The sequence below is a fragment of the Trichosurus vulpecula genome, chromosome 2 (assembly GCF_011100635.1).
Source record: "Trichosurus vulpecula isolate mTriVul1 chromosome 2, mTriVul1.pri, whole genome shotgun sequence".
Lineage (NCBI taxonomy): Eukaryota > Metazoa > Chordata > Mammalia > Diprotodontia > Phalangeridae > Trichosurus > Trichosurus vulpecula.
Genome location: NC_050574.1, coordinates 210,481,504 through 210,508,719, shown reverse-complemented (window position 1 = coordinate 210,508,719; position 27,216 = coordinate 210,481,504). Strand labels below are relative to the sequence as shown.

The window sequence follows — 27,216 nt, the reverse complement described above, 5'->3', positions numbered from 1 at the left end:
TGAATATCAAATTATATTATAAATAACTAATCTTCAAACATATTTGATAGGAGGGGGGAATAGGAAACTAGGATAATGGATCAGATCTAGATAAGGAATAATCAAAAAAACCCAAAAAGCTCAGCAATCCATTGTTCAGTGTAACATAACTGAGAACATAAATTATTTAGGGAAGAATTCATTATTTGGAAAAACTAGTAGTTTTTCAAACTGGAGAGCAGTTTAGCAGTAGTTAGCTTTTTTTTTTGTTTGTTTGTTTTTTGCAGGGGAGAAGGCAGGGCAGTTGGGGTTAAGTGACTTTCCCAGGGTCACACAGCTAGTAAGTGTGTCAAGTGCCTAAGGCCAGATTTGAACTCAGGTCATCCTGACTCCAGGACCTGTGCTCTACTCACAGCACCACCTAGCAGCCTGAAGCAACAATTAGCTTCAAATGACATCTTATGACTCATACGTATACTCTAAGAAACTCAACATGATGGCCTAAATTGGAAAAGTAACACCATAAAAAGTTAGAAGTGAATGAAATTAGGTATCTTTCATAGCTCTGACTAGGGAGAGAATTTTAAACTAAATGAGTGATAAATTTTATTACAAAAAATAAAATAGGTAATTTCATTCATGTGAAATTGAAAAGTGTTTGCACAAACAAAATCAGTGCAGCTAGGATAAGAAGGAAAAACTACTGAAAGAAAAGTTTGCATCAAATATTGCTGATAAAGGTTCTGATAGCCATGACATAATAGAGAATTAACAGAAACTAGGAGCCACGCCTCAGTGGTCAAAGAATATAAACAAATGATTGCCATATGAATCATTGCTCCAAATTACTAATCATAAGAAAAATGCAACTCAAAATAACTATTAGATTTTATTTCACACTTGAAAAATTTGCAAAGATGTGAAAAGTAAGAAATAGTCTGTATTGGAGCAGCTGGCTATGAAGGGAGAATCACACTAATATACTCACTGTTACTGGAGCTGTGAATTGTTCCAATTGTTTTGAAAGGCAGTTCCTTTTAAAAAGGAACTAAAGTGGCCCTACCCTTTGACCCAGAAATCACACTGTTAGACATATACTTTAAGGAAGACTAAGAAGGAAATAAAGGTCAGTTATACATCCAAGTATTAATGACAACACTTTCTGGGGGGTGATAAAAGACTCAAAGTAAATGTATGAATTTAGACATTTACTAGAATCTCTTATGTACATGAACTTAATGGAATATTATTGTACCATATAGAAGGGTTGAATATAAAGAATTAAGAGAAACATAAACATAGGAAGAGCTCTATGCACTAATGCAGAGTAAAGTAAGCAGAACTAGGAAAATAATATACATAATGACTATAAAAAATGAAACTGAACGCTGTGCATTAATGATGGCTAAAAAGAATGCTTTTCACTTCTGGAGAACACGTGAGAAAATAGATTTCCCTTCCTTCTTTGTAGCATTGGAAGTCTCTGAGGGTAGAGTCTTTCATATACTGGTATAGTGAATGTATTGGTTGCTTTTGCTGGGCTTTTTTTTTTTTCAAAGTCTTTGTAGTAAGGGATGGCCCACTGGGTGGAGGGAAGGGATGTATATTGACATGAAAAGATTACATCAATAAAACATTTAAAAGATATGCCCCTTATGTTATAGGAAGAATTCCTAGAAATTATTAGGTTTTTTCATTCAGATTGGTGAATGGAAGTCGAGGAGAACTCAAGAATGAGCTGTCAGCAGTGTGTGGCAAAACCATGCTAAGGCCAATACATTTATGAGTGTTCCTTGTGATAGAATTATATCCACCTTCCAACATTGTTACCCCACCCCTCAGAAATTAATATCTTTGCCACAAGAAAATCATCATTTTTACTCTGGTGATCATTGGAATGAAAAGAAATGTTCTACTAGGCTGAGCCTAAGAAGCAAGTGATATAACTGTATATTTTTCTACTGTGGAACCTTTTCATTTCATCCCTTTGTAAGATGTGAGTGCTGCAGTTTTCCTGGTGGTGATTAGGCTGACATGACACAATACAAACAGAAACTCCACCCATTTATTTGCCTTGCCCCTTCCTTGGGGGTCAACTGAGCTTTGGCACAGTGAGCTTGAATAGGTGCCTTCAAGTCAAGGTTCAGGGCCTTCATAAGAAAGAATCCAGGATGTGAAATAAGTATTCCAGCCCACTTTGGTGCATGACTATGTTCATTTCTCAATTCAAGGAGTGTGAGAGCTGGCCCAGGTGAGAGCCATTTCTACCCTTTGAACTTGGCTCATGTGGTTTGGAATGCTCCTTCCCTGAACCAGTGTTTTAGGGCCTTTTCATGCCAGGCTAATTTGCTGTTTTGAACCTAGATGAGTGTGATTTTTCTGGTAATTCCTTCAACATACTTCATTTCCATTAATTTGACATTTTTTCTACAGTGTACTAACATTTATTATTCCACTGCCATGCCAACATTAATTTTTCATTTAAATTATTTTTTTTCAAATTTGAGATAGAGACCTCAATTTTTTAAATTTTCTTTTTTTATTATTAATGTTTTAAAATCATTTTTAAGAAGTTAAAATTTTACCTGTTGTATTTGCCACAGAAAGGAACCATGGCATAGTTGTGGATAGAGAACTGGTCTCAGAAATGAGAAGAGCAGAATTGAATTCCTTTCTCTGACATATATACTGATTATGTTATCAAGATTGAGTCAGTTCTTCTCAGTGCCTTTGGCTTAAGACTATAAATTATTGAGGATGTGCTTCTCGGCTTTGGTAGAAGTAGTTCACTATGCCATTCAAATCACAGATACAGCCCCATTCCTGTAATTTACAATAAATGCTTTACCAATCTGTTCTTTTTTTTAATCTATCTTCACTATTTTATGGTTTATTTTTATGTAACTGAGTATATCAACATTGCCTCTATCAATTTCCTTTGTTTTAATAGATGAGCAATTCATCTATATTTATATAATTTCTTCTAAATCATCATGGACAAGACAAATGTGCTTTAATAGATAAAATTCATCCGTATGCCACAATTAAGATAAATGTTATTCTTTTTTCCATCTTATTATAGTTTTTATATTTACATCTATAATCCAGATGAAATTTATGCAGCATGTATTACAATATAAATTTAAATTTATCTTCTACTATATTGCTAACCACTTTTCCCAATTAAAAAAAAGAATCCTTTTTTCCACAATTTTTTCAATCATTTGTATGCATTTGGTTGTATTTCTAGGATATATTATGTCTCATCAATCTCTTTTCTATTTTGTCTACAGTGCCAAATAGTTTCCATGAAAAATATTTAGTTTTAAAGTCTGAAAATGCAAGTCTACTTTAATCATCTTTTTTTTTAAGTGCCCCTTGATTTTCTTGCCTGTTTCTTTCTTCATATAAATCATATTATGGTTTTATCCAGATCTATAAAGAAACTCATTCGTATTGTGATTGCTATTTCATTATCTATAAATTAAGTTTTTGAGAACACTGTCATCTTTACTATGTTAATCTTAGCTTGTTCATGGACGTTGAATGACCTTCCAATTGTTTAGCTCTTCCTTCGTTTCCAGCAGTTTTATAAAGGTTATTTGTATGTCAAGGTAAATTAATCCCCAAATATTTAATTTCTTTGTTGTTGTAAACTGGATTTCTTCTTTATGCTGTTTCTAAAATCCTTATTGTCACATTATTGTTAGAGTATACATTTTTTCCTGTCAAACACAGAAATAAGACAGTTATAATTTCATTGTGTAAGAAAACCCCATAAAAATCATTGTAGATGTGCAAAACAAATTTGGACATTTTCATTAAATACTCCTTATTAAAAGCAAAATTATTTGAGACCATTCAAATTAGATGTGGTGTGAAATTATCATTTATATGCTCTGCCTTTTTGTATCTTTCAGAAATAGCAAGACAAGCAGCGCAAATAAAGCTTTTGAGGAAACTTCAGAAGCAGGAACAGGCTCGAGTTGCCAAAGAAGCAAAGAAGCAACAAGGTAACTGATCAATTGTAGAAGATTGTGAATTTTTGTAGTTGTCAGAATTGAACTTCTTAATAGCAGGGTTCAATGCTTTATTCCATTTTGGGTGACATCTGCCCTTGGCTTTTTTTTTTCCCCTCATAGCAATAATGGCGGCTGAAGAGAAACGAAAGCAAAAGGAACAGATTAAGATAATGAAACAGCAGGTACGTTTGGACACGCGATTAATTTTCCATAATGAAAGCCATGTTTTTGATTCTGCTTGTATGATTTTTCATTTAAATTTCATAAATAACTACTTCTAAGATTAATGTTTTACATATTATTTTACATTTATAGACCCTTTTATTTCTTTAAGCAAAATTTTGTTTCCTTTTTTGAAGGCAAGTATTTCTGTTTATTTGATTTTTTAGAAATAGCTGCAGATAAACAAGAGAGATATAAGAAGTTTGCTGTCATGGTTATTTAAGAATAAATGTTAATTTAAAAGCTCTTTAATATTTAATTGAATTTTGAGTTTGTATTCAAATCTTGAATATGGAAGAAACAATCAGATGTAGCTACTTATAAGATGTGTGATTTACTTTAGCTTCCAAACGGTTTTAATTGGTATTCTAACAGATGTTTTATAACTATTTTAGCATTGTTTTTATCACTTAAGAGTTTTATGTGAAAATTTTTTTTTCTGATATAAGCTTGTAAGATATTAAGAAAAGCTAAAATTTAAAAAATATATGGGTATAAATCATTGTCAAATCTTTTGCTCTGGTCTCATTGCCTAAGTGCCTTTAGAGTTGCTTAGAAGGCATCAACAATAGAAAAACAAAATCTTGGAAACACTCCGGGTTAAAAAAGGCTTTCTTTTAGCACATTTGGAGTTCTTTCTTCCTATAATATCCTTTCTATATAAAGTTAAGAGGTAACTTTCAAACTAACCTTGTGTAAGCAAAATATTATAATTGACAAGGTTTTCATCTTTGTAAATAAAGGATTGTATGAAACATTTTCCCATGTCCCTTTTATTAGGTGTTAGCAATAAAAGGGAGATGAGCGCATGATTACCATACATTGGGTTTTTCATTCTTTCCTTTATCATTACCCTCCCCTCCCTTGTTTTTCTATATGACTAGTCCACTTCCCTTTTGGGTCATATGTCTTGATGATGACACATTTTATGCTGCTTTTTTATACATCGAAACAGCCTGTATGGAGATAAGTAAATATAAAGTATTTTGAGGAAATTGGGAGAACAGTGAGAAATAAGAGTTATTAAGAAAGACTCAACAGAGTAGTTGGCACCTGAACCCAGGCTTGAAAGAAGATGAGGATTAGAGAGGCATAGGGGATAGTTTGTGAGAATGGGTGGGACACGGAATATCAAGTTTGCAAAACCACTCATAGTTCTGTCCTACAGGAATATAAAGCTGAAGTGGGGGACTATTGCCAGAAGCCCTTTAATAACAGGGCTATTGTATCAACTCTGCAAATAATTGTGAACCATTTTGGACAGGTAGAACTGAACTGGTTCTGAACGAAGGAGAAATCTGAACACAGCATAGGTCTCTGGTTTACTCACCTGCCTACCAATAGGAAACCTGTATAAAACCAGTACTTTTTTGTCATTTGCATTACAGAACTTAAAACCATTAGTGAATTTTGCTATATTAGCTGCCTATTTTCCTTAGAGAAACTGGTAAACAGTTTGGTGTTACCCTGGCATTATGTTCCAAACTGAATTGTGGTTTTGTTTAATATTCTTTAAGATTAAATTTAATTGGTATCATCCATGTAGCCTGAGCCCTCAGTCGTGGGCTCTATGAAAGCTACCAAAGGTTTAAGGCACTCTTTGGTTCAGCTTTTACTCGCAATCATAGTTTATAAACCAACCTCCAATGTTTTCTTTTACTTGACCAAAGTCATTTCGTTAAACAGCATGGCAAAATACAGCTAGTGGGGGATTTGAGGCTGTGAAGGTAGATTAATTACACTTGAAGGGTAGTAAGAAATCTGGAGAAATATTAGGTCTTGAACTGTGAAGGATTGATGTAGTTGGGGTGTTTTCTTAGGGTCATAGCCCACCTGAAGGCAAAAGCTTCCTGCTGCCTAGGGAGGCACTGCACTGGCATGGTCTATTTCAAGGGCATCAAACATCAGGCCGAACTAGATTAAAATGTAATTGGTAAACGTTTTAATAAAAGAAATGTAAATGATAATATTAATATGGGCCAGCAGCAATGTATTTTTATTTGAGTTTTACATCTCTTGTCTGGACTTGCCTGAAAGGAAAGTAATAACAATGCCACATCTTGCCACCAGGTGCTATTGGTTTTTGCCGTGTGTACTAGTCCTACCTTAAATGGTAGGTGCAGTAGCTATTACCTTCTAGCCTCTTCCTAGCTCTCTTAAAAAAAATCCTTCACTCAGTTCCACTTCTGGATATCTTATCTTCCTCAAGAAAATAAAAGACACAAGGAAAAGGCCTATTCGTATCTAAATATTCATAGAACTGGTTTTTGTTTTTTCTTTTTTTTGGAGTGGCAAAAACTAGAAATAAAGTGAGTCCCCTTTGGTAGGGAAATGGCTGCACAAATTGTGGTATATAAATTATACAATATGAAGCAATATGAAAAATTCAGAGAATTATGGGATGACTGTTATTAACTGATAATAGAAGTAATTACAAGAATTACAGTATTGTAAATGATAACACAAAAAGGCAATTGGACTCTAAATAGAATGACCAATATTGATTCCAGAGAATGGATGATCAAATACACTTTCCTATGAGAGAAATGAGGGTCTATAACTATAGAATGTTGTATATAAGTTAAGCATATTATTATGTTTGTTAATTTTCCTTTACTTCTTTTCTTTGTTACAGTTAAGGGTTCATTGGGGAGGAATTATGTCAGGAAATGACTTTGATATAAAAATAATTAGGCATCAGTAAAACTTAAAACCTATCCTAAGAATTCCCCACATTGCATACCCATTCAAAGCCTCTGAGACATGATATTTGGCATCTTTTCCTAGTCAGTGAGTGTTCTAATGCTTGTTGTGGGAAAGCATTCTGGCACATGTAGTCCAGAGAGTCTTTGCCTATCCAGATACAAATCCTTTACATCTAGAAGCCATAACCTTGAACAAGATGTTACGATCACCACACTAAGGCCTTGGGATGTAGACAACCTGTCAGCTTCTAAAGATTAATTGGTGAAATACAAATCTACTCCTCTAGATTTCTGCAGAAAACAAAATACAGCCATGCACCACGATAGTTACTGTACAAATGTGGTGAAGAAACCAGAAGCAGATCAGGCAGAGTCACATGGAAGGATGGTTTCAAAATATACAATATGCATGTGCCTCTCTAAAAAGAACAACAGTGGGTGTTAAGGTGGTTCTCGATAGAACAGGAGATAAAGGTTCATATTTGCAAACTGATGTTAGAGCCACAAACCAGGTGTACAGACTGGAAGGACTACTAGAGGTGCATCTGTCATTTCATTTTCAAATAGTGATCACCATTAATAAAATCATCTTCATGCCTGAAATATGATGATACACACAAATGAGGAGATCATGCCTTTTTGGACACTAATCTTCCTAGACCAATGAGTTTTGTATTTAACTCTTATCTGTCTTTTTCCTTGTGGAATATTAGCATATAAATGGGTGTTTATTCAGAATTAAAATTCTAAGGCTAGTGGCAGAATTTCCAACATCTTTTTTGATGTGCTTATTAGAAGGCCATTGTTGATGATTTTATATACATACATATGCATGTATATAATTTCACATATATTCCTTTGAATCCCAAAATAGAAAGTCCTTACAATTTAATAAAAAAAATAAATGTAATAAAGAATATAATTAGTATAGGAGTTGAACATGCAAATTTAATGTATGTACATTTTCACGGAACATTAGTTTCTGTTTAATGAATTTTCAGTTAGTTTCAGAAATTGGTTAATGATCAGTAATTAGATTTAAAGACATTTTATTTATCAAGTAGAAACAAAATTTATGGAAATTATCTTTCATAGTCCCTTATATTTGTACACAGCTTTACACTTTTAAAAAATATTTTTGATTTGATCCTCACAACATCCCAGTGAAACAGGGCAGGCATTATTTTACAGATGAGAAAACTGAGGTCTAGAGAATTTACTTGATGAAGGTTACACTGTTAATAACAGATCCAGGATGAGAACTCAGCTTTCCTGATGCATGGTATATTCCTCTTTGTATTATTCCTTGTTGTCTCTCTTTTACTTTTATCTTTCTTATTACTGCATATACTTACAAAAAATTGTCAACTGTGTGTAGTATTTTGCTTGAATGTTTCCTCTGGCACTTACTGTGTTCTGTCAAATTTATTTCTTTACATGTTTTATTTCCACTACTAGATTATAAGTTCCTTGAGGGCAGGGGCCATGACTGCTTCATTTTTGTGTACTCTAAAGCACCTTGAATAGCAAGGATTGTTTCATTTTTGTCTTTGTATCCTCAGTGCCTGGGACATAGTAGGTGCTTAATAAATGCTTATTAATTGATTTATGGATTGATTGAATAGTGCCTTGCATGTAGTAGGCACTCAATATTTTATAATTTTTCGTTAAACTTTATGCAGATAATTGTTTACTTTATATAAACAATTTTGGAAACGTTATCCTTTAGTAGTGTAAAATGTAGAATTGTGTGTATGGATTAAAGCGTATATGGTTAAAGTGTATATTTTCCATCTACTTAAGCTATTTTAAAAAAATGTGAACTTTAAAATCTATTTAAACATGGATTAGTCTGTCTAAACAGTTTTTTGCTGATTTTAATGTCATTTTAATATCTTAAATATTTAAAAAATTCCCTACAGGAGAAAATTAAGAGAATACAGCAAATCAGAATGGAAAAAGAACTTCGAGCCCAGCAAATTCTAGAGGTAGAAATTTCAGATTTAATACAATTAAGAACTTATTCATACTTCTCAAAATTTTTATGAGCAAAAATCATAGTTGCATGTTTTGTCAGAAGTCTAATTCAGTCTGTCCTTCAAAATGCTCTTAAGCTTCTAGTCATATATAATAACATCTCCCAAGTCAACCTCATCCACACAGATCATGTTAGAGAATGAAGAAACAAGCATAAAAAACCTTTGAGCAGCTGAAATAAAAGACACAAAGTTCATGTGGTTTGTACTCAGTAGGGAAGTCCCTTAGTAACACACTTAAAATCTACTTGTTATTGCAAAAATACAAATGATACCAGTAATAAGTCTGTTTATCGGATTTTCAGGAAGCACAGAGGCAATTAAAAGTAGTTAACTTGACGTTGGAGATGGGTTGTCAATTACAATGACAACAGTGAAATTTCAGGATAGGTGACAGCAATGAAAAAGGACGTAAAGTTTCTAAAAAAAACAAAAAAAGAATTGTGCAAGAACTCAAAAAGGATAATATTGGGGGCCATTTAATTTAAGGGAAAAACAAAACCAGAAACAAAACAGCTTAAACAACCAAACTGGCTACCAGTGCCTACAATACTACAGTAGATTTCCTCATTGATATTCATAATATTAAATATGAGTACATAAGAAAAGGTTAAATGATACTCGTTATTCTCTATTTTGGAGGGAAGGGAAAATATATAATGTGTTTAAGAGAGATTTCCTTCCAAAGTGATTAAAATAAAACAAATTGTAATGTCCAAAGGGGTAAACCCTCAACAGAACTCAGACATCTAGAATGACTCATTTTTCCAGAGTGTCACAGATAGCAAAGTTTAATTCTATTATACATTTTCATTTAGAAATATCAATTTAGTCCATATTTATCTAACTATATGGTCTAGTTTACTTCTAATTTAGCAATTATTTTTGAAACGATGGGTTAAAAATAGTGAATATTTTAAAAGTTGAGTTTAAAGCTGTTGTTTACATTATCTTGATAACCAAAACTGCATGTTTAAAGAAATTTAACAGTTCCTGTAAAATGGAAAAACTATTTATAATTTAACCTTGTTTCAGGTATAGGAAATTTTAAAATTATGTTTTCAGTTTCAGATATTTCTGATCTGTAATTCCATAGATGTTAAAATATATCAAATGGATAATGCTAAATATTGAAATCCAAATAAATGGAAAGTTGCCAATTATAATGATGATATCAGCACACCTTATATAGTGATTTAAGACCTGCAAAGCTCTTTACACACATTATTTACATGCATTGAGTTGTTACTTTTTTTAAGACTTAAAAACAACATAAACTAATTATAAAACTTAACCTTGAATAGATAAATTAAAAAGCTTTTTATTCTTAATTTAGAAATTTTTGCTTTAAGAATTTTTGGTATATTTTAGTTCTTTACTATATGGCTCTAAATAAAATAAGTATAGTTTGTTATATAAAGGAACTATAATTTTGTTCACGTGGTACTTACTTTCCTAATAATAATAAGAGATAACATTTATATAGTGCCTTAAGGTTTGCAAAGTGCTTTATATAAATTACCTCAATGCAGATTTCAGTCTTCTCCACCACTTACTACCTGTTTCATAAATTTCTTTAGAAAAAATAATCTTTAGACTTCATGAGGTTGGTCATCAGAAGACAGCCATAGAGTGTGGTTGGCTCATCCTTGAAGTCTTGCCATTTTAGTGGGACCTGCCAAAGCTTTCACTCCACTCACGTGGTCTTGGAGTTCACAAGATTGTTTCTGTGTCACACTTTACTGGAGGAAATACATTTTAAATGTGTAAATTCCAAATTACAAGTTGAAACAAATCTTTCTAATGTATATCGGTGAAAAACTCTGTTATAATATCATGTGTCATGTATTGTTTTGCACCTTGTGAGGCATATAGCTTCCTTTCGATTCTAAGATTATTTTCAAGTTATAGTGGTGCTGTTGCATGACTTTGAGACCTGTTTTGCATGCACAGGCTAAAAAGAAAAAGAAGGAAGAAGCGGCAAATGCCAAATTATTGGAGGCCGAGAAACGAATAAAGGTTAGTTTAGCTGAGCATCAGAGTTTTTATTTTTTGAAAAATAAAAACCATGTGATTGTTTATGATATGTAAATTTATGAGAATTGTCGTTCTCAAACTTCTCTGAAAATGTTTAGCAAACCTGTAATGTGTGGATTATATGTATGTTTCTGCCTATAGTAACATAAATGTTTTTGTCGTACGTGCTTTGTCTGATGCTTGGTTTGAGCAAAAGTAGACATTTATTTTCAATACGAACTACTATATAAAACCTGTGAACAAATTTATTTGGGCCAAGTGCCGCCCCAAATTTCATTTTCTTCATTGCATTGTATGTTACAATCTGTCCCCTACCCCGACCCTGTCTTGCTTTCCCCTTACTTATTAGTGTTCTTTATGTCTTAGTGACCAAACCAGGAACAAACCAGAATCTTGACCAACATTTTCATTTATTTAAAATTACCTAACTATATCCCCACAGGGTAGTAAAAAAAATCCTGGGAAAGAGTTAGGTAGCCCAGGTTCAAATGAGGGTTCTGACAGTCACTAGATATGTGCCCAAGGGCAAATCGTTTAACCTATCTGAGCCTAATCTTTCTCATATGTTAAAAGGACATACATAAGAACTTAGGCATTACCTGTCCCCCAGAGTTGTTATGATAGTGCTTTGTAAACCTTAAAGCACTATATAAATGTGAGTTTTTAATATTTCTTTGACAGTGCACCAAGCCATTGATAACAGCAGTTACTAATTAGGAATTACCACCTTTTTATATATTGGGGCTGTTTGGTTATATTTGCATGGTATCATGTAGAAAAATAGTTGTCTACGGGGTTTGACGAATGTCAATTTGGAGGTCCTGCAAAATGGTGCTCCTAGTAGTAGAAGAGTGACTCTAGCAGGAAGCTGAACATAGAAGGGAAGAAGTGGTAGTTCTACCAACTGGTGCTAAAAAATTCTAAAATTCCTATGTACTTTTATGATCAGCCTATATGTGCTGGTGACCGTCACTAGAGGGAAGTGAATGGTACTGCCTTTTTCCTCTTTCATATCTCTCTCTCAGACTTTTCACCTTATGTTGCTTCATTCTTTTCTTTTACCTAATTTCAATTAAGTAAAGAGTTTTGGGAATGTGGGTTGGAGCCCATACTGTCACTCACCCTGGCCTTTGGAAAGAGGAGTAGAATGGGAAGGGCAGTGGCTTTGGCATCAGTGAAATTGGATTCCACTGACTCCACTTCTTACCGCTTTGTGTCACTTTGGGCAAGTCACTTCATCTGTTGGGAAATCAGCTTCCTCTCCTGTAAAATGAAAGAGGATGGACTAAATTACAGATGAGTTCCCTTCTAGCCCTAGAGCCTGTGATCCTATGTGCTTCTCACTTTAAACAACTAACATTGAAAACTATTATGGTATCATTATGTTTGGAGATTCAAATAAATGCTACTAATCATGTTTGCTTCGATCTCAGTCTGTCAAAGAATAAAAAGCCTTCATCATTTTGAATAGACCCAGATTTGAGTCCTGGCCCCTAACAGGTGTTTCATTTATCACCTTGCTAAAGAATATAACTGATAGTTTCATTACTACCAAAGAGTTGTATATGGGATGTCCTTAGATTCTGGAAAGTTACTTTAGTAAATATGCTATTGAGGATTGATATTGGGACATGTCATCTTAATGCAGGGTAATAAAGGACATTAATGACTCTTTTTCTAGGTCATATAATTTTTATTCAAGTGAGAGAAGTCAAACATAAATAATACTGCTTTCAGTGTTTTCTAAAATGTTCTGGGTGACACTTGCATATTACACTTTTTTTCTTATTTTTAAGGAAAAAGAAATGAGAAGACAACAAGCTGTACTTTTGAAGCATCAGGTCTGTATACATGCAGTTAGCCCAACTGTTGCAAATGCTAATTTTTAACTACTTCTTGAGCTATTTGGGGAAAATCTTCAAAATATTTTCTTTAAAAATTTCTGATAAAATTCCTGCCTAAGTTTTTTTTTCTTTATCTTACAGTGTATTGCCTGCTTTGGTATTGGGGTCTTTTGGGAATTATAAAATGGTTTTATGACTTTGTGATTTCTGTTTCATAATGTTGTGCCAACTCTTTCTACCAGGAGTTGGAGAGGCATAGACTAGATATGGTATGGGTATGTTTATTTTTGTACATCTAACACCGCATTGTGATTTGGTTGTGATATGGTTGTCATAGCAATGCATAAAGTGTAGCACTGGCTGCTGTCATATTACATACTGCTGCATGGCTTTACAGCACAGTGCATTGCATACATCTGCTTGTCTGTCTATAAAGAAAGTATGACTTGTCTCAAATGTTTATAAATTGAATCCATTTATGAGGCTGCTAATGAGAAATCTATATTACTGATGTCATTATATAAAGTTGGACCTCTTGTAAAATTAAGTATTCAGTTACTATGAACCATATTCTCCCATCATCCTAGATGCAAAACTGCCATTAAAAGCAATGGGAATTTTGGATACAGCTTGATGGGAGGTTATGAAATTTATATCACTTCTAAGACCTAATTTTGCAGATAAATTTGTTTAGCTAAGTTATATGAAATACATCCCTTCTGTGGGAAGGGAATTTAAATTTTGGATAAAATTTTTGATTAGTTACCATAAAAATGTATAGTATTTTGATCTGGAAATAAAACCAGACTTTCAAATTCCACTGGGGCAAACTTCATTTTAATGTTTTATTACTTGTAGCTCAGGTTCCACTTAATGATTACCAACAGAGCCCCTGGTGCAGCATTTGTCACCTTATGTAGTGCACCAAGGGACAGACATCAGTAAATAAGAAAATCCTCTTCCATTCATGTTTGTGTATAAACTGTGACTAGTGTAATTAAATTGCTATAAAAACTGAGAAAATTCAGCATTCTAATTTGTTGGTGCCTTATTGGCTTTACAAATTAGATTTTGCTACTCAAAGACAATTATCATCTCTCTAAAACCACAAAATTGAAATGATCACATATCATCTTATATCTGCTCTCAAAAATGACCAGAAGTCCAGCCTTCTGTTTAATTGGCAATATGTAAGTACCTGCAGGCTTTCGAATAGCAGATGTAAGGTAACTGACCTGTTCCAGCCAACCATTATGCTTTTCATTCTGCCAGCTTTGGAAGGAGCATCACAACTGACCATAAGTAAATCCTGTATGCTTATGTTTTACACTGTCTCCATGTTCATTGCTTTACCTTTTTGCTTTTGATTGTTCTTGTATTTGCTTTCTAAACCTGAACTAAAACATGCACAGACTTGGCCATTCTTGTCTTCTATTTAGTATTTACCATGACTTGTCTATTAATGCTAAACATGCTCTACCAAGTTTAAAATTACAAATCATATTGCTAACTGTGGTTGAGGTTTTTTCCTAATTTTATCTGCTCTAATAGGAAAGAGAAAGACGACGACAACATATGATGCTTATGAAAGCTATGGAAGCTCGTAAAAAAGCAGAAGTAAGTGCATATGGATGAAAAAATTCCTTGCAGTTTAAGGGTTTTTTTTTTTAAATCTGTGAAATAGATGTTACATTGAAATAAAGTTGTGCCTGATTCGCCAGTTCCACAAGCATACTGAAAGGTGGAGATAGTAACTGAATTTTAGAATACAAAAGGGCATGGGAAGGCTCCCACAATGTATTAGTTTTTGTTTTGCTTTTCTGGCTCACATTTACATTTCTTTTTTAGAACTATTACAATTTGTTTGGATGAGAGTGAGATGTTAAGCCCAGTGGCTAGAGTTCTTAAAAGATAATATGTATCCAAGTCTAAATTGCTAGTAGACTGGTCTTCTGATATATTCATGATTAAAAAACAATTTACTTAGGTTAATTTTTGCTATTAGTAGAATAACCTGAAATAATCATGCTATACAAAACATCACACAAATTAGGCATAGGTTAGGCAGTAGTTTATGAGTATTCTGTGATAAGCATAAACTTACTTTGTTGTTGTTTAGTTATTCAGTCATGTCCTACTCTTCATGATCTCAGGAACCATAGCATGCCTGGTCCATGTTTCGTTGTTTTCATGATACTGTCTGTCCATCTCATCCTTTCCTTTTTGCTTTTTCCTTCAATCTTTCCCAACATCAGGATCTTTTCAAATAAGTCCTATCTTCTTATTATGTGGCCAAAATTTTTAAGTATTTAAATTATTTAAAATATTTAGGCTTCAGTATTTGACCTTGCAGTGAATAGCCTGAATTAATTTCTTTAAGTGTTGTATGATTTGACCTCCTTGTTCTCCAAGAGACTCTCAAAAGTCTTCTCCAGCACCACAATTCCAAAACCTCAATTCTGTGGCACTCAGCTTTCCCTTATAGTCTAACTAGGAGGAAAGTATTTAAGAAAGAATTTCTTAAATTTATTGTGTCTGTATATTTCTTCAGTTGGGGTAAAGAAAAAACAATAATATATAAATAGACCATCTATACTTGCCCAGCATTTTATTTAGAATACCTAAGATAATAACTGATTTTCTCTTTATGGGTACTTGCTATACTGATGCAGATCATAATCTCTTCCCATCTTGTCATCTTGTGCATGGATCATCCATGTTTTGTGATTAACCTTCCATAATGCATTGTAAACCTTTCCTTCTTGTTCTAGTTGTTTTTCGATTATACCAAGAATAGCAATATACTACCTGGGTTGTCTGTTAAATTCTTAATACACGATAGGTCATATGTATCCTTAATCTTTTTATATGCAAGTTGTTATTAGTTATAGACTTCAACCTGCTAATGCCCAGCATGCATCTTTCCATTGCAGAGTCATTCATTATTTTAGTTCTACCATTGTTGTGTTCCATAATTCACAGTGGTAGTGTAACTGGGAGACTGTTATAAGTCTTTTTAAATGGGCTTTTGTAGCAGTTGTTTAACAATAACAACACCACCTCATCAAAGTTAATTAAAATGTCATTAAATGCTTTTTAAAGGCATCAATTTTGAATATCATCATTATTTATGCCAGAAATAAAAATACAGATAGTCTCTTACTACAAATTAGGTAAGACCTGCTCACTGATTTCTCAGGCTAACATTTCATAGTCCATTGGGTCACATTTTCAAAATCGTTGTTTTTTTTTTAATTATTTGTTTGACTAATGAAAACTGTCAGAACTTTCCCCCCAGATCTTTCACTTCCCAAGATTGTGATGTATATAAAAATGCCTTGTAGCAGCCAAAATATTTTCAGTAAATGTGACTTTGGGATGGTTTTGTGGCCAAATTTTAAAAAAAAGTCATGCATATGAATTCATTAGTTTAAAAAGGCTACTTCTTTTTATTTATGAGTCACTTTTTCCCCCACCTTAACAATCATTTATACTGAGAGACCTAAGCTATTTGGATAAATTATTAAGGACCTTCTGCTGAATATACTGGGTCGAAAGCACAACTCTTTTCCTGAGAACCAACTTGTATTTAAGTTATTATTGCAGAAAATAAAATTGAGTCATTTAGCATTTATTAAATTACATGCTATTTGTTGATAGATGATGACTTGAGTAATAAGCATAGCTCCTATCCTCCAGAATTTACCATCCAAATCAAGATATCTGAACACTTATCGTGTTAAGCTTAGTCACAATTGTGAAGCAGCATTTCTGTTTGCTCTGCTTCTCATGGCCTTTTGTTGCTTTCATCTTCTTTGCCTTTCTTCACCCATCTTCCTTTCAGTGGTGGCCTTTCCCTAGGTTCAGGTGCCCCTTATCCTTCTGTTCTCTCCCTTCCTTCCTACAGTGGAAAATTATCTGTCAAGCCCATTGACAGGAACCTATTTACACTCATAAGTGCTTCACTACTTGACACTAATTATACTCATTTCCAATCTCTGGGTCTCTTGACTTCCCAGGTGTTCAGAACCGGGAGCTCAAACTCATCATTCTTTCTGATTCATACCACAAATTGATTCAAGCCTTATGCCAATATTGTCCTCATTTTGTCCATATGCCATCACAAACACCAAGAAATTAGCTTCCACCTACATGGAAAGATGATGAGTATGATTCATGAGACCTCAGTATTAGGGTAGTTGAAGGGAATATGCATGTATATATATATATGTTTATGTATATATATAAGTGAATGTGTTGTTATGTATATATCTATGCGTATGTGTATGTATATGTATATATATGTATATATGTGTTTTTATGTATATATATATATATATATATGTAAAAGAGAGAGAGCAGACACAGGGTGAGTTGAAGATGAAGGGAAGATATCTAAAAGAAATAAAATGAAATTAAGGGTTGAGAGAGTAACATACTGAGAGAGGGAGATAGGGAGATAGTGGATTATCTCTCATAAAGGTGGCAAGAGGAAGCAGTTCTATGGGAGGAGGGGAGAGGGCAGGTGAGGAGGGAATGAGTGAACCTTGCTCTCATCAGATTTGGCCTGAGGGGGAATACCATACATACTCAGTTGGGTATCTTACCCCACAGGAAAGAAGAGGGAGGAAGATAAAAAAAAAATAAAAGGCGGGGGGATGATGCAGGGGAGGGCAGATGGGGGTGGAGGTAATCAAAACAAACACTTTGGAAAGGGGACAGGGTCAAGGGAGAAAATTCAATAAAGCGGGATGGGTTCGGAAGGAGCAAAATGTAGTTAGCCTTTCACAACATGAGTATTGTGGAAGGGTTATACATAATAATACATGTGTGGCCTAGGTTGAATTGCTCAACTTCTTAGGGAGGGTGGGTGGGAAGGGAAGAGGGAAGAGAATTTGGAACTCAAAGTTTTAAAATCAGATGTTCAAAAACAAAAAAAGTTTTTGCATGCAACTAAAAAATAAGATACACAGGCAATGGGGAGTAGAAATTTATCTTGCCCTACAAGAAAGGAAGGGAAAAGGGGATGAGAGGGGAGGGGGGTGATAGAGGGGAGGGCTGACTGGGGAACAGGGCAACCAGAATGTAAGCCATCTTGGAGTGGGGGGGAGGGTAGAAATGGGGAGAAAATTTGTAATTCAAAATGTTGTGAAAATCAATGCTGAAAACCAAATATGTTAAATAAATAAATTGCATTTAAAAAAAAAAAAAGAAATTAGCTTCCAACCAGTCATCAGTGATGAAAGAGGGGAAAATTTTTTTGGAGAGGGCTACTATACCTATAACAAGATAAAGTCATATGTTGGTACCTGGTCTTTAGACAATAGACTGCCCTGAATAACATCGTGCTGGCCAATGTTGTTTAACTTTAATATTATTAATGATTTTAACCATGTTCTACCTAATGCTATAGCAACACCAGTGTAATGTTCTTTGGCTAATCATCCATTTGTTATGTTCCATGGAGCTATTTACTCCTAATTGCACTGTTTTGCTCAACATGTTTTCATGGAGCTATTTAACTGTACCTCTATCCCTGACTTTTTTCTTCCTAAGCTCGTCCCCATTTTACATTACTCACCCCATGCCATGCCAGCATTCCAATGGCAACATCAGTGAATGAAAACATACCTTCTGTGCTTTCAAATAATGAGATTCTGTGCTGCATTAATTTTTAATGTGGGAAAAAAAATAAGTGAAGTTGAAGTTGACTGAGTGGGCAGCTTTTTATTTCCTTACCTATATGTACAATAGACAAATTTTTAGATCCACATTCAAATACTTTATTTTTAGGGAAAAAAATCCTTGGAATGAGGGTGAATTATAAAATAGAGAACTGTCTTAGGGTTGGCAAGTTGACCATGTTGCTATATATGTCATTAAAATTTGTTCCAGATTTATGTAAATTATTAGAATACTTACTAAAACTATGCCTTTAAAGCTATTTTGTATTTACGAATTTCATTAGATTTAATGGAATGTATCTACTCTGTGTAGGTATAGTAGATGTCAATTTAGCTAAGTCAAAATAACTAGGATTGTTAGAACTTGCATGTCATGTAATTATTTGTATTCACAGTAGTCCTTTTTGTAATGCTTATGCTCTAAAAATAATTTCATCTTAGTTCAGTTATTCTTATAAAAGCTCAAAACAATTATAATTAATATCAGAAAGAATAGTAAGAATAAAAAAACAAACAGGATTAGCTTGCTAAATCAATATATGATATGCCCTAAATCTCAATTTGTTGACAAGAAAAAATTGCCTGTTAAATTAATCGCACAAAAATCTAAACTTATTTTTTTCTTCAAATTATTCCTACAATCATGATGATTTTGGATAAAAACATAGGAAAACAAAATACATTATAAAATAGTTTACTATATTAACTATATATGTGTGTACCTAAATTTATTTTCTGTAAGGTATTTGAAATTAGATTAATATTCAACTCAAGTTTTCCTCTTTTTATTTTTTTCATTGTGCAATAACATACCAGCTTCTAGAACCTTGCTATCTTGGAAAGAATGCTAGATTTTACATTAGAGGAATTAGATTTGAATCCAGGCTCAATCACTTATTATCTGTGTGATTTTGCCAAAATAGTTAACTTCTCTAGGCGTGGTAAAGATACCTTCCAACTCTAATTCTATGAGTCCATTTAGGGAAGAAAACTTTCTATCAGCTCCTATAGAAGTAGAAAAGCCATTCTCCCATCCTGATCATATATCCAAACTTCCTGCCATCTTCTTTGGCTTATTTGCTGCCTAATACCTTCTCCTCTAAGCTTATCTTCTTCAATAAGAAGTACCTGACCTCAGTCTAAATTATGTTCTGCCCTGGCCTGCATGGTTCACCCCTTGCCTTATGTTCAACTTAGTCTTACTCCTCAGCCCACCTGTCTAAGTTTAGCCAGCCTTGGAACCTGTTTGTTTGACTAATTCTCCTAGCCTTTCATATGAATGTTCATTTGTATACCTGTCTTTATCTCTAAGAAACTTTTTACTAAGAGGAAATGTAGCACCATTTATCCCTTGCCTCTTTAGTTTAGGTGTCCTCCAGGGCCCTGTCCTCTGCCCTATTCACTTTTCTCTCTACAGTCTTGCCCTTATTGACTTCATCTGCCTCCATGGGTTCAAGTATTATTTCTATACAGTTGGCTCCCAGATCTGTATTTCCAGTCCTAATCTCTGTCTCACTAACTACTGCTGTATTTCAGTTCCTGTATATCCCATAGGTATCTCAAACTCACTATGCCTCAAACAGAACTCATTGTCTCCCACCCCACATTCGCTGTTCCTTATAAGATTCCTGATTTCTATTGAGGGTATCACTACCCTTTCAACCACCCAGATTCAGAACCTTAGAGTCATCCTCCATTCTTCCCTTTCTTCCATACCCCTTAACCAGCCATTTACCAAATCCTGCTGTTCTTCCTTCACAGCACATCTTATATGACTCCCTTTCTTCTCTCACACTATCGCCACCCTCATCAATACTACAGGCCTCATCAATCCTCATCTAGATTACTGCACTACAGTATTCTGCTAATTGGTCTCCCCTCTTCAGTTCACACTCCAAGTCAAGTTGAGCCAAGCCAAACTATGTTGAAGAGCTATAGGGAGAAAAAGGCAAGATGAAAAACAGTCTCTGTCTTCAAGTAGCTTCCATTATCCACACAACTGACAAAAATCATCTTCCTAACAACAACAAAGCACAGGTCTATCCATGTCACTTCTTTTCTCAAAAACTTTCAATGATTCCCCACTGCCTATGGGATAAGACACAGATCCCTCGGGATGGCGTTTGAAGCCTCCCCGTAGCTGGGCTTTCACCAGCCTTCCCAGTCTTATTCCTACTGCTGCCCTCCAGAGATCCAGCTAAAATAGACTGTCATTCCCTGAACTATCTCCCTTTACTGGATTGTACTTCCTCCTCATCTCTGCTTCTCAGAATTCTTGTCTTCCTTCCTCCTTCCTCTGAAAAGCTTTCCATGATAACTTCCATTAGTAGTGCTCTATCCCACCTCAATTTTCCATTGTAATTAAAGCTATCATTTTCTTCCTGGTTTTAGACCTAGTGACAGAGAAGACACAAAACCTCTTTGTCATTGTCAGGAATACTCAAGAGACAACTGTTCTTTATAACACCTGGCTTCCCTTCTTCCAAGAGGTTCTCAGAATCCATTGAAAAGTTCTCAAATTTGTTTAGTCCTCCTGTCCAATGCATAGCACAGTGTCTGGCACATGTTAGGTACTTAATAAATGTTTATTTGAATTGAATTGTTGTCAAGATACTTCTGTCCCCCTTATGGCTGTACCACTGAAATAGTATTTGAGATATTAATCCTAGTAGGATACTCCTTATAGAGCTAAAGATAAGGACCTTCTAGGAGTTTATTGAGACAAATTTGCATTAAGGATTTATTAATTTATTTCATCTTCTAGGGGCTTGATTCTCTTTCTTAAAGAAATAAAAAAACATTTTTGTGCATTTTGTGCATTATGAGACTTCCCGTTTCCTTGACAAGTGGTATTTCCCATAGAGTCCCAGTTTTCTAGAAGAAAGTATCAACATAACAGTGGATTTCCACATAGACCAGAAGAGGGATGGAGATATATAGAATATTGGCCTCCAAGCTCAATATTATCATTGTCGATCTACTATGCTGCCTGTAACTATGTTATGACCTTGTGCATAATTTTTCCCCGAGTTCACTCACAGAGTCTTAAGAGCTTTAAGAGGACCTGCAAGGCCAACTTATAGCTGATCAAAGAATCCCCTCTACCAAATCCCCTCAAAGTAGTCATACATCTTCTGCTCCAGTAAGGGGAGGCCACTACCTGCTAGGCCAGCCCACTCTACTATCTCATGCCTTCTCTAACTCTTCCCTTTTCCTAGACTCAGTGTCACCAGATCCTTCTATGACTCGTTCTCCAACCTTCTCACCATCCTAGTCTGTTTTTGGTGTCGTGCGGTAGAAAGAGTGTCATATTTGAAATCACTAAGTTCAATTCTTTGCTTTTCTGCTTACAGTCTATATGGCTTTGAGCAAGTCATTTAGTCATTTGACCTTTCTAGGCCTTATTTGTAAAACAAGAGGACTGGATTCAATAAGTTTTGAGGTTTTTTCCAGATATAAATCCCGGGACAATCTTGTGGACCCACTCCAGATTCTTAATCTTTCCTAAAATGTTGTGCCCCAAACTGAATATAGTTATCCAGGTAGGGCCCTGGGGTATAGTAGAATGTAGTGGGACTATTACTAACATCCTTTTGGGTACTGTTTTTTTCTCTGTGTAACATAAAACCAGGCATTTTGCAACAATCGTAATATGGGACACATTGAGGCCAACCCAAACTCAGATCCATTCTGGTCATTTGTCACCCATTTAAATTCAGTTCAGCAAGCATTTAAGTGCCTACTGTGTGTCAGGGATTAAAACAAAGCAGCCCTTGCTTTCAAGGAGTTTACGTTCTCCTGATGTTATTCAAGAGTTTCTCAATATTTATTACCTGCTGAGCCTTACCTCCCAGCACAAAGGCTCTTATGTGTGAGCCTTATGTGCACAGACAAAGATTTTCACATTTATTACATTTATATAGTTCCTCTCACATTTCTGCACATCTCAGTTTTGTGATGATAAATGAGAGCTGAGGAGTGAAGTCCTTTTCACATTTGTTAAATTCGCATGGTTTCTTCCCAGTATAAATTATATGATGGCAAAGTTTGAGCTTTGGCTGAAGACTTTCCACACATTCATTACATTCACAGGATTTCTCTCTGATGTTTAAAAAGAAATGAGTAATGGATGTTCCATCATATGTAAAAAAGGTTTCTCTTCGTTATGTGTTCTCTGATGCTTAATAGAAAGGAAGGAGTCAATGAATGCTTCCTCATATTCATTATATTGATCAGGGGGTTTCCCCAGGATGAATTTTCTTGTACTGAATTTTAAGATCTAAAGTAGCCTGAGTTTCCATAACTGGTAAACCAATTCCATATTATAAAAGTCCAAATAATTAGCCCTCCCTAACCCAATACAACCCAACTCATCATGCTATTATACCTGGAAAATTATGTAGGTTGGATTTCATGTCTCATCAGAGAACAGTAATAGGACTCTAAAGAGATCTAAAAATTTCCTTCTAACTTCCTCCAGTCCACAAAGCGTCACTTAAAGAGCTTATAATCTAGTGATTTAAAGATAATCCTTGGCCTCCAGAGAGCATGGACAACAGCAAAAGGTAAGCATATCCCCATGTATATAATTGTTTGCTTCCTTATTATGTTACAGAGAGGCATCATGGTGTAGTGGATAGAGAGCTGGTCTTAGAGCCAGGAAGGCCACCCTTAAGGCAGTGTGATGCTGGAGACTGAATCTCTCATTGCCCTAGGTCGAGGAGAACAAAAGATATGGATCAGCCTTGGTAAAAGGAGTTTTGCTCACCTGAGAGTTCCGTATATTAATGAAATCACAGGTGCAGTTTCCAGTCCCTATCCTATCTCTAGCCTGTTCTGTGCTGAGTGACGCATGAAAACTAAACCACATGACTTCTATAATCACAAGTGTAAAGAAGAACACAGAATCAGGAAGGGCATGTCCTGACAAAACCATTACCTACACTTTGCTAATCAGAGCAGATTAAATTAAGTACACAGAATTGTATAATTTATTTTAACCTGAGCCATAAATAAGCTATCAAGAAAGAACTGTTAGACCAACACATAAATAATATTCTAGGTTAAATTTAGTCAAAGTCCTTAGAGGACTTAACTACCTAATATAATATGTGTGGCTGTGAATCTTTTCCCCTTTAATTCCTTGATTCAATTCAAAGGAACAGACATTAAGTGCCTGTTATGTGCCAGGTACTGGGTTGTTGTATACAGGAAAAAACAAAACCCAATTTAGCTGGAAATCAGTAAAGAAGAGTAATATCTGAGAAAATAGACTGCGCCATGTTGGGAAAGGTTTTAAATGCCGAACAGAGCTGATTATATTTAATGTAAAGGTGATAGAGAGCCACTGAAGCTTCTTGAGCAAAGGACTAGCATAGTCAGACTTGTGCTTTTGCTCCATAAGTGTTTATGTGAGTAGGTGTAAAGCATAAAGGACTGTAACTTTTCTGTTACTACAAACCACTTATGGATGCCTTAAATTTGTTGTTGTTGTTGTTGTTGTTGTTCAGGTGTTCAGTCAAGACTCTTCATCACTTTGTGGATCAACTGTCCATGGAGTTTTCTTGGCATTCCTTCTTCCACCATTTCCTTCTTCAGTTTTATGCAGGCAGGGGTTAGGTTACTTACCCAGGGTCATACAGCTAGTAAGAATCCAAGGTCAAATTTGAACTCTGGTCTTTCTGACTCTAGACCCAGTGCTCCACTTCATCATGTAGCTGCCCCAAATGTCTTTAATAGGTATCCCAAATTACCCTAAATTAATTAATTAAAATACCCAATTGTCCATCCATGAAGATATAGAGACACTATAAGCAGGATATCTCTGAGGTGGTTTTACACAATAAGATAAATATTACTGAATTATTCTCTGCCTTTCCTAAGTAGATTGTCCCCAAATTATCATATATAAAATATAGTTATCATCCTTATTTTTCTTCCTTATGTGAAAATCTTGTTAATTAGAAAAGAGCTAAAGTATTTTTATTTGTTTCCATTGCCGTGCTGTTGTTGTTGGTTTTTTTTTTAACGAGAAGTTAGTTTAAATGTATTAGTGAACCTCAGTCTTAATTGTTATTTTCGACATATTGTAAAAATAGCTAATCATTTTTAGTCTGTGGTCTGTGTTTTTGGTTTGTGGACAAAAGATACACACTATCTTAGCATAATTCAAGTGATTTGACATATGACTTATCTCTTAATAATCCATGAGTACTCAGTGGTTTGAACAATTGTCTGGAAAGTTACAATAGGTCCAGAATCTCAGTTTCATCTATTAAGACTGGCAATTATGTCATGCACAGGTTTGTAATCTCTTTATTTGTGTAAACTGAATAACAGACTATAGTAATTGTAGTAGAGTTATGTCTCCCTAAGGCCCAATAAACAACAAAAGGTTGTTAAACATGCATCTCTCACAAAATGACTATGTCAGCATTTTAGTCGACATAACCATAATCTAGAAGACCATACTTGAGCTTACAGAAGCCGTCTAATAAGCAGTTTGAAAACAGAGGGAAATTCACAACCCCCAAGTGATTCAAGGGATGAGAATATTTCATCAGTCTGAATTTATAGCAGTCCTTTCTTAGTGAAAATATTTTATACTGCCCAGATATTTGTGCATAAGCAAATCTACTTTTCACTGAAGCGTACAGCATCCTTATATTTTTATACGTTAAGAATTTTTCAGTTCATAAGAAATGTAATTTGAAAAGTTACTTTGTATAATATAATTAGTATGGTACTGAAAGGTAAATTGACCTAAGATAAAAACAAAAAAAAATTAACCTAGAGGGGGTTTAATAGTTATTTATGGCTGTGTTTTAGCAGTCTTTTTTCCCTGTAAAGACTTATGAAAAACATACCCTATAAAAGAGACTATAATTTATCACAAATATTTATCATATTAATAAAATAGAAAAATGAAGGCACACTTTAAAAAAGTCAGCTCTTCTTGTACAATGCTAGGTAAATTCAAACATAATCAACACATGCCCTTAACTTTTTCCCCCTTTGGATCTGTCTTCTAGAAATAGTTTCTGTTTTATTAATCTCATTTACAATTTTATTCTTCCTGTACCCTGAGGTAATCCTGTGCCTCTTAAATTATATTTATGCCTTTTAAAATTAAGTACTAGTTGCTGTCATAAGAAATGTATTCTCACTTCTAATTATGCCCAGAACAAACTTGTAAGGCACCCAAAAGAATTATAAAATGCAAAAATGGAGGAATTGTTGCAACGTAGTCTCAGGAAAATAGCCTGCCCCAAAATTTCCTGGTCCCCTAAGTTGTAAAGCTTTACAATGATAGCTCAAAGCCATCTGAGTTTTGTTCTATCACATTCTTTTTTATTATTACAACACTGTCTTATGTAAGAGAGAAGCTTTTTTCATGTAACAATAATAATAATAGCAACAATTCGTTTACTATGTTAATGTTTATAGTTTCCCTGCAACAACCCTGTGAACTAAACTCATTTAATAACTACTTTCATTTAAGATACTTTAGTTTTCTAAATAAACCTTTCATGGGAAAAAATAAAGGATTTTAAAAATTTTTCACATTATTTAGCACTCTTAGGACAACGTGTGTGTGTGTGTATTGTATAAAATTTATGCTCAAATGTACTATATGTAGTACATTTGAGCATCTGTTTTTCAGTAAGGTATTTTAAGCATAAAATAATACTTTAAATTGATTCCCAACAAAGGTATTAGATAGAGAGGAAAAGCCTGTAGTTATAGTTGTGATTAGTTAATGAGAAACACAGAGAATTTATTGAATTGGAAGACTTCACAAGCCTTCAAGATGCCTGACAAGAGACTATCCAAGGAAGAAAGATACCCTCACCCTCCCAAAGCAGCTCATTCCATTTTGGGACCACTCTCACTGTCAAGACGTTTGTCCCAAAATCAATATTTAGATTTCAAGAGTAACTTCAATTCTCTTTAAACCCATATATTTTCTATAAATCCATCTATATTGTGCATATGTATAGAATGACTATATATGAAATATTAGGAGAATGAACATTTTTTGAGGAAAGCAAATTGCTAAGGATTGTGTGTAGCCCAGTCCACATTTTAACCAAGCAACACTAATCCTACCTAGACATACACTATACTGAAAATATTTTTTTTACATCTTAGAAAATATTTTGAGAACAATTTGGTAGAAACAGTTTCTAATGATTTTCTGCAATGCAGTTTATCCCATAAGCTATATCTTTTGATATTCCATTTATCTTTAGTTTTGGTAAGTGTTCTCTTTCTCAGTTATTCACTCATCAAAATTGAAGTCAAAATAGTTGACTTTTAAGCCATAATTAGTGACTTGGCAATAGGTTATAGAGTTAATATAAATTGGCTATAGGATAAAGGAAAGAAGCATAATTTATTTTGGGAAAGTGACCAAAGAAGGAGTATACATGGTTAATATTATTTCAAGAATTAGCTGAAACCATGTGTAAACAACACTAAACTTGGCTTAGAAATTTTAGACTTCACCCGAAGCACTGATGCCACTATAGGCCCTACTTTCTATGAAGAAAATGAAGTGATTTTAGTAATGAGATTCTTCAAATGCATTTGAATATAGGGCCTAAATACAAAAGAAAGACAACTTTTCCTTCACAAGCTTATCAAATCACTTATTTCTTATATAATTAAATGATAAATCACCAACT

At 34.3% G+C, this 27,216-nt stretch overlaps 1 protein-coding gene across 1 annotated transcript in view; it reads left to right on the top strand.

The window, feature by feature from the left end:
* BAZ2B (bromodomain adjacent to zinc finger domain 2B) overlaps positions 1 to 27,216 on the top strand; it is a 353,975-nt gene that overhangs the window by 269,625 nt on the left and 57,134 nt on the right. Inside the window, exons 15-21 of the mRNA XM_036743221.1 lie at positions 3,900 to 3,992; positions 4,122 to 4,183; positions 8,851 to 8,916; positions 10,918 to 10,983; positions 12,798 to 12,842; positions 13,088 to 13,114; positions 14,397 to 14,462. Coding sequence (XP_036599116.1) covers positions 3,900 to 3,992; positions 4,122 to 4,183; positions 8,851 to 8,916; positions 10,918 to 10,983; positions 12,798 to 12,842; positions 13,088 to 13,114; positions 14,397 to 14,462 — 425 coding nt within the window. The remainder of the gene's footprint in view (positions 1 to 3,899; positions 3,993 to 4,121; positions 4,184 to 8,850; positions 8,917 to 10,917; positions 10,984 to 12,797; positions 12,843 to 13,087; positions 13,115 to 14,396; positions 14,463 to 27,216) is intronic.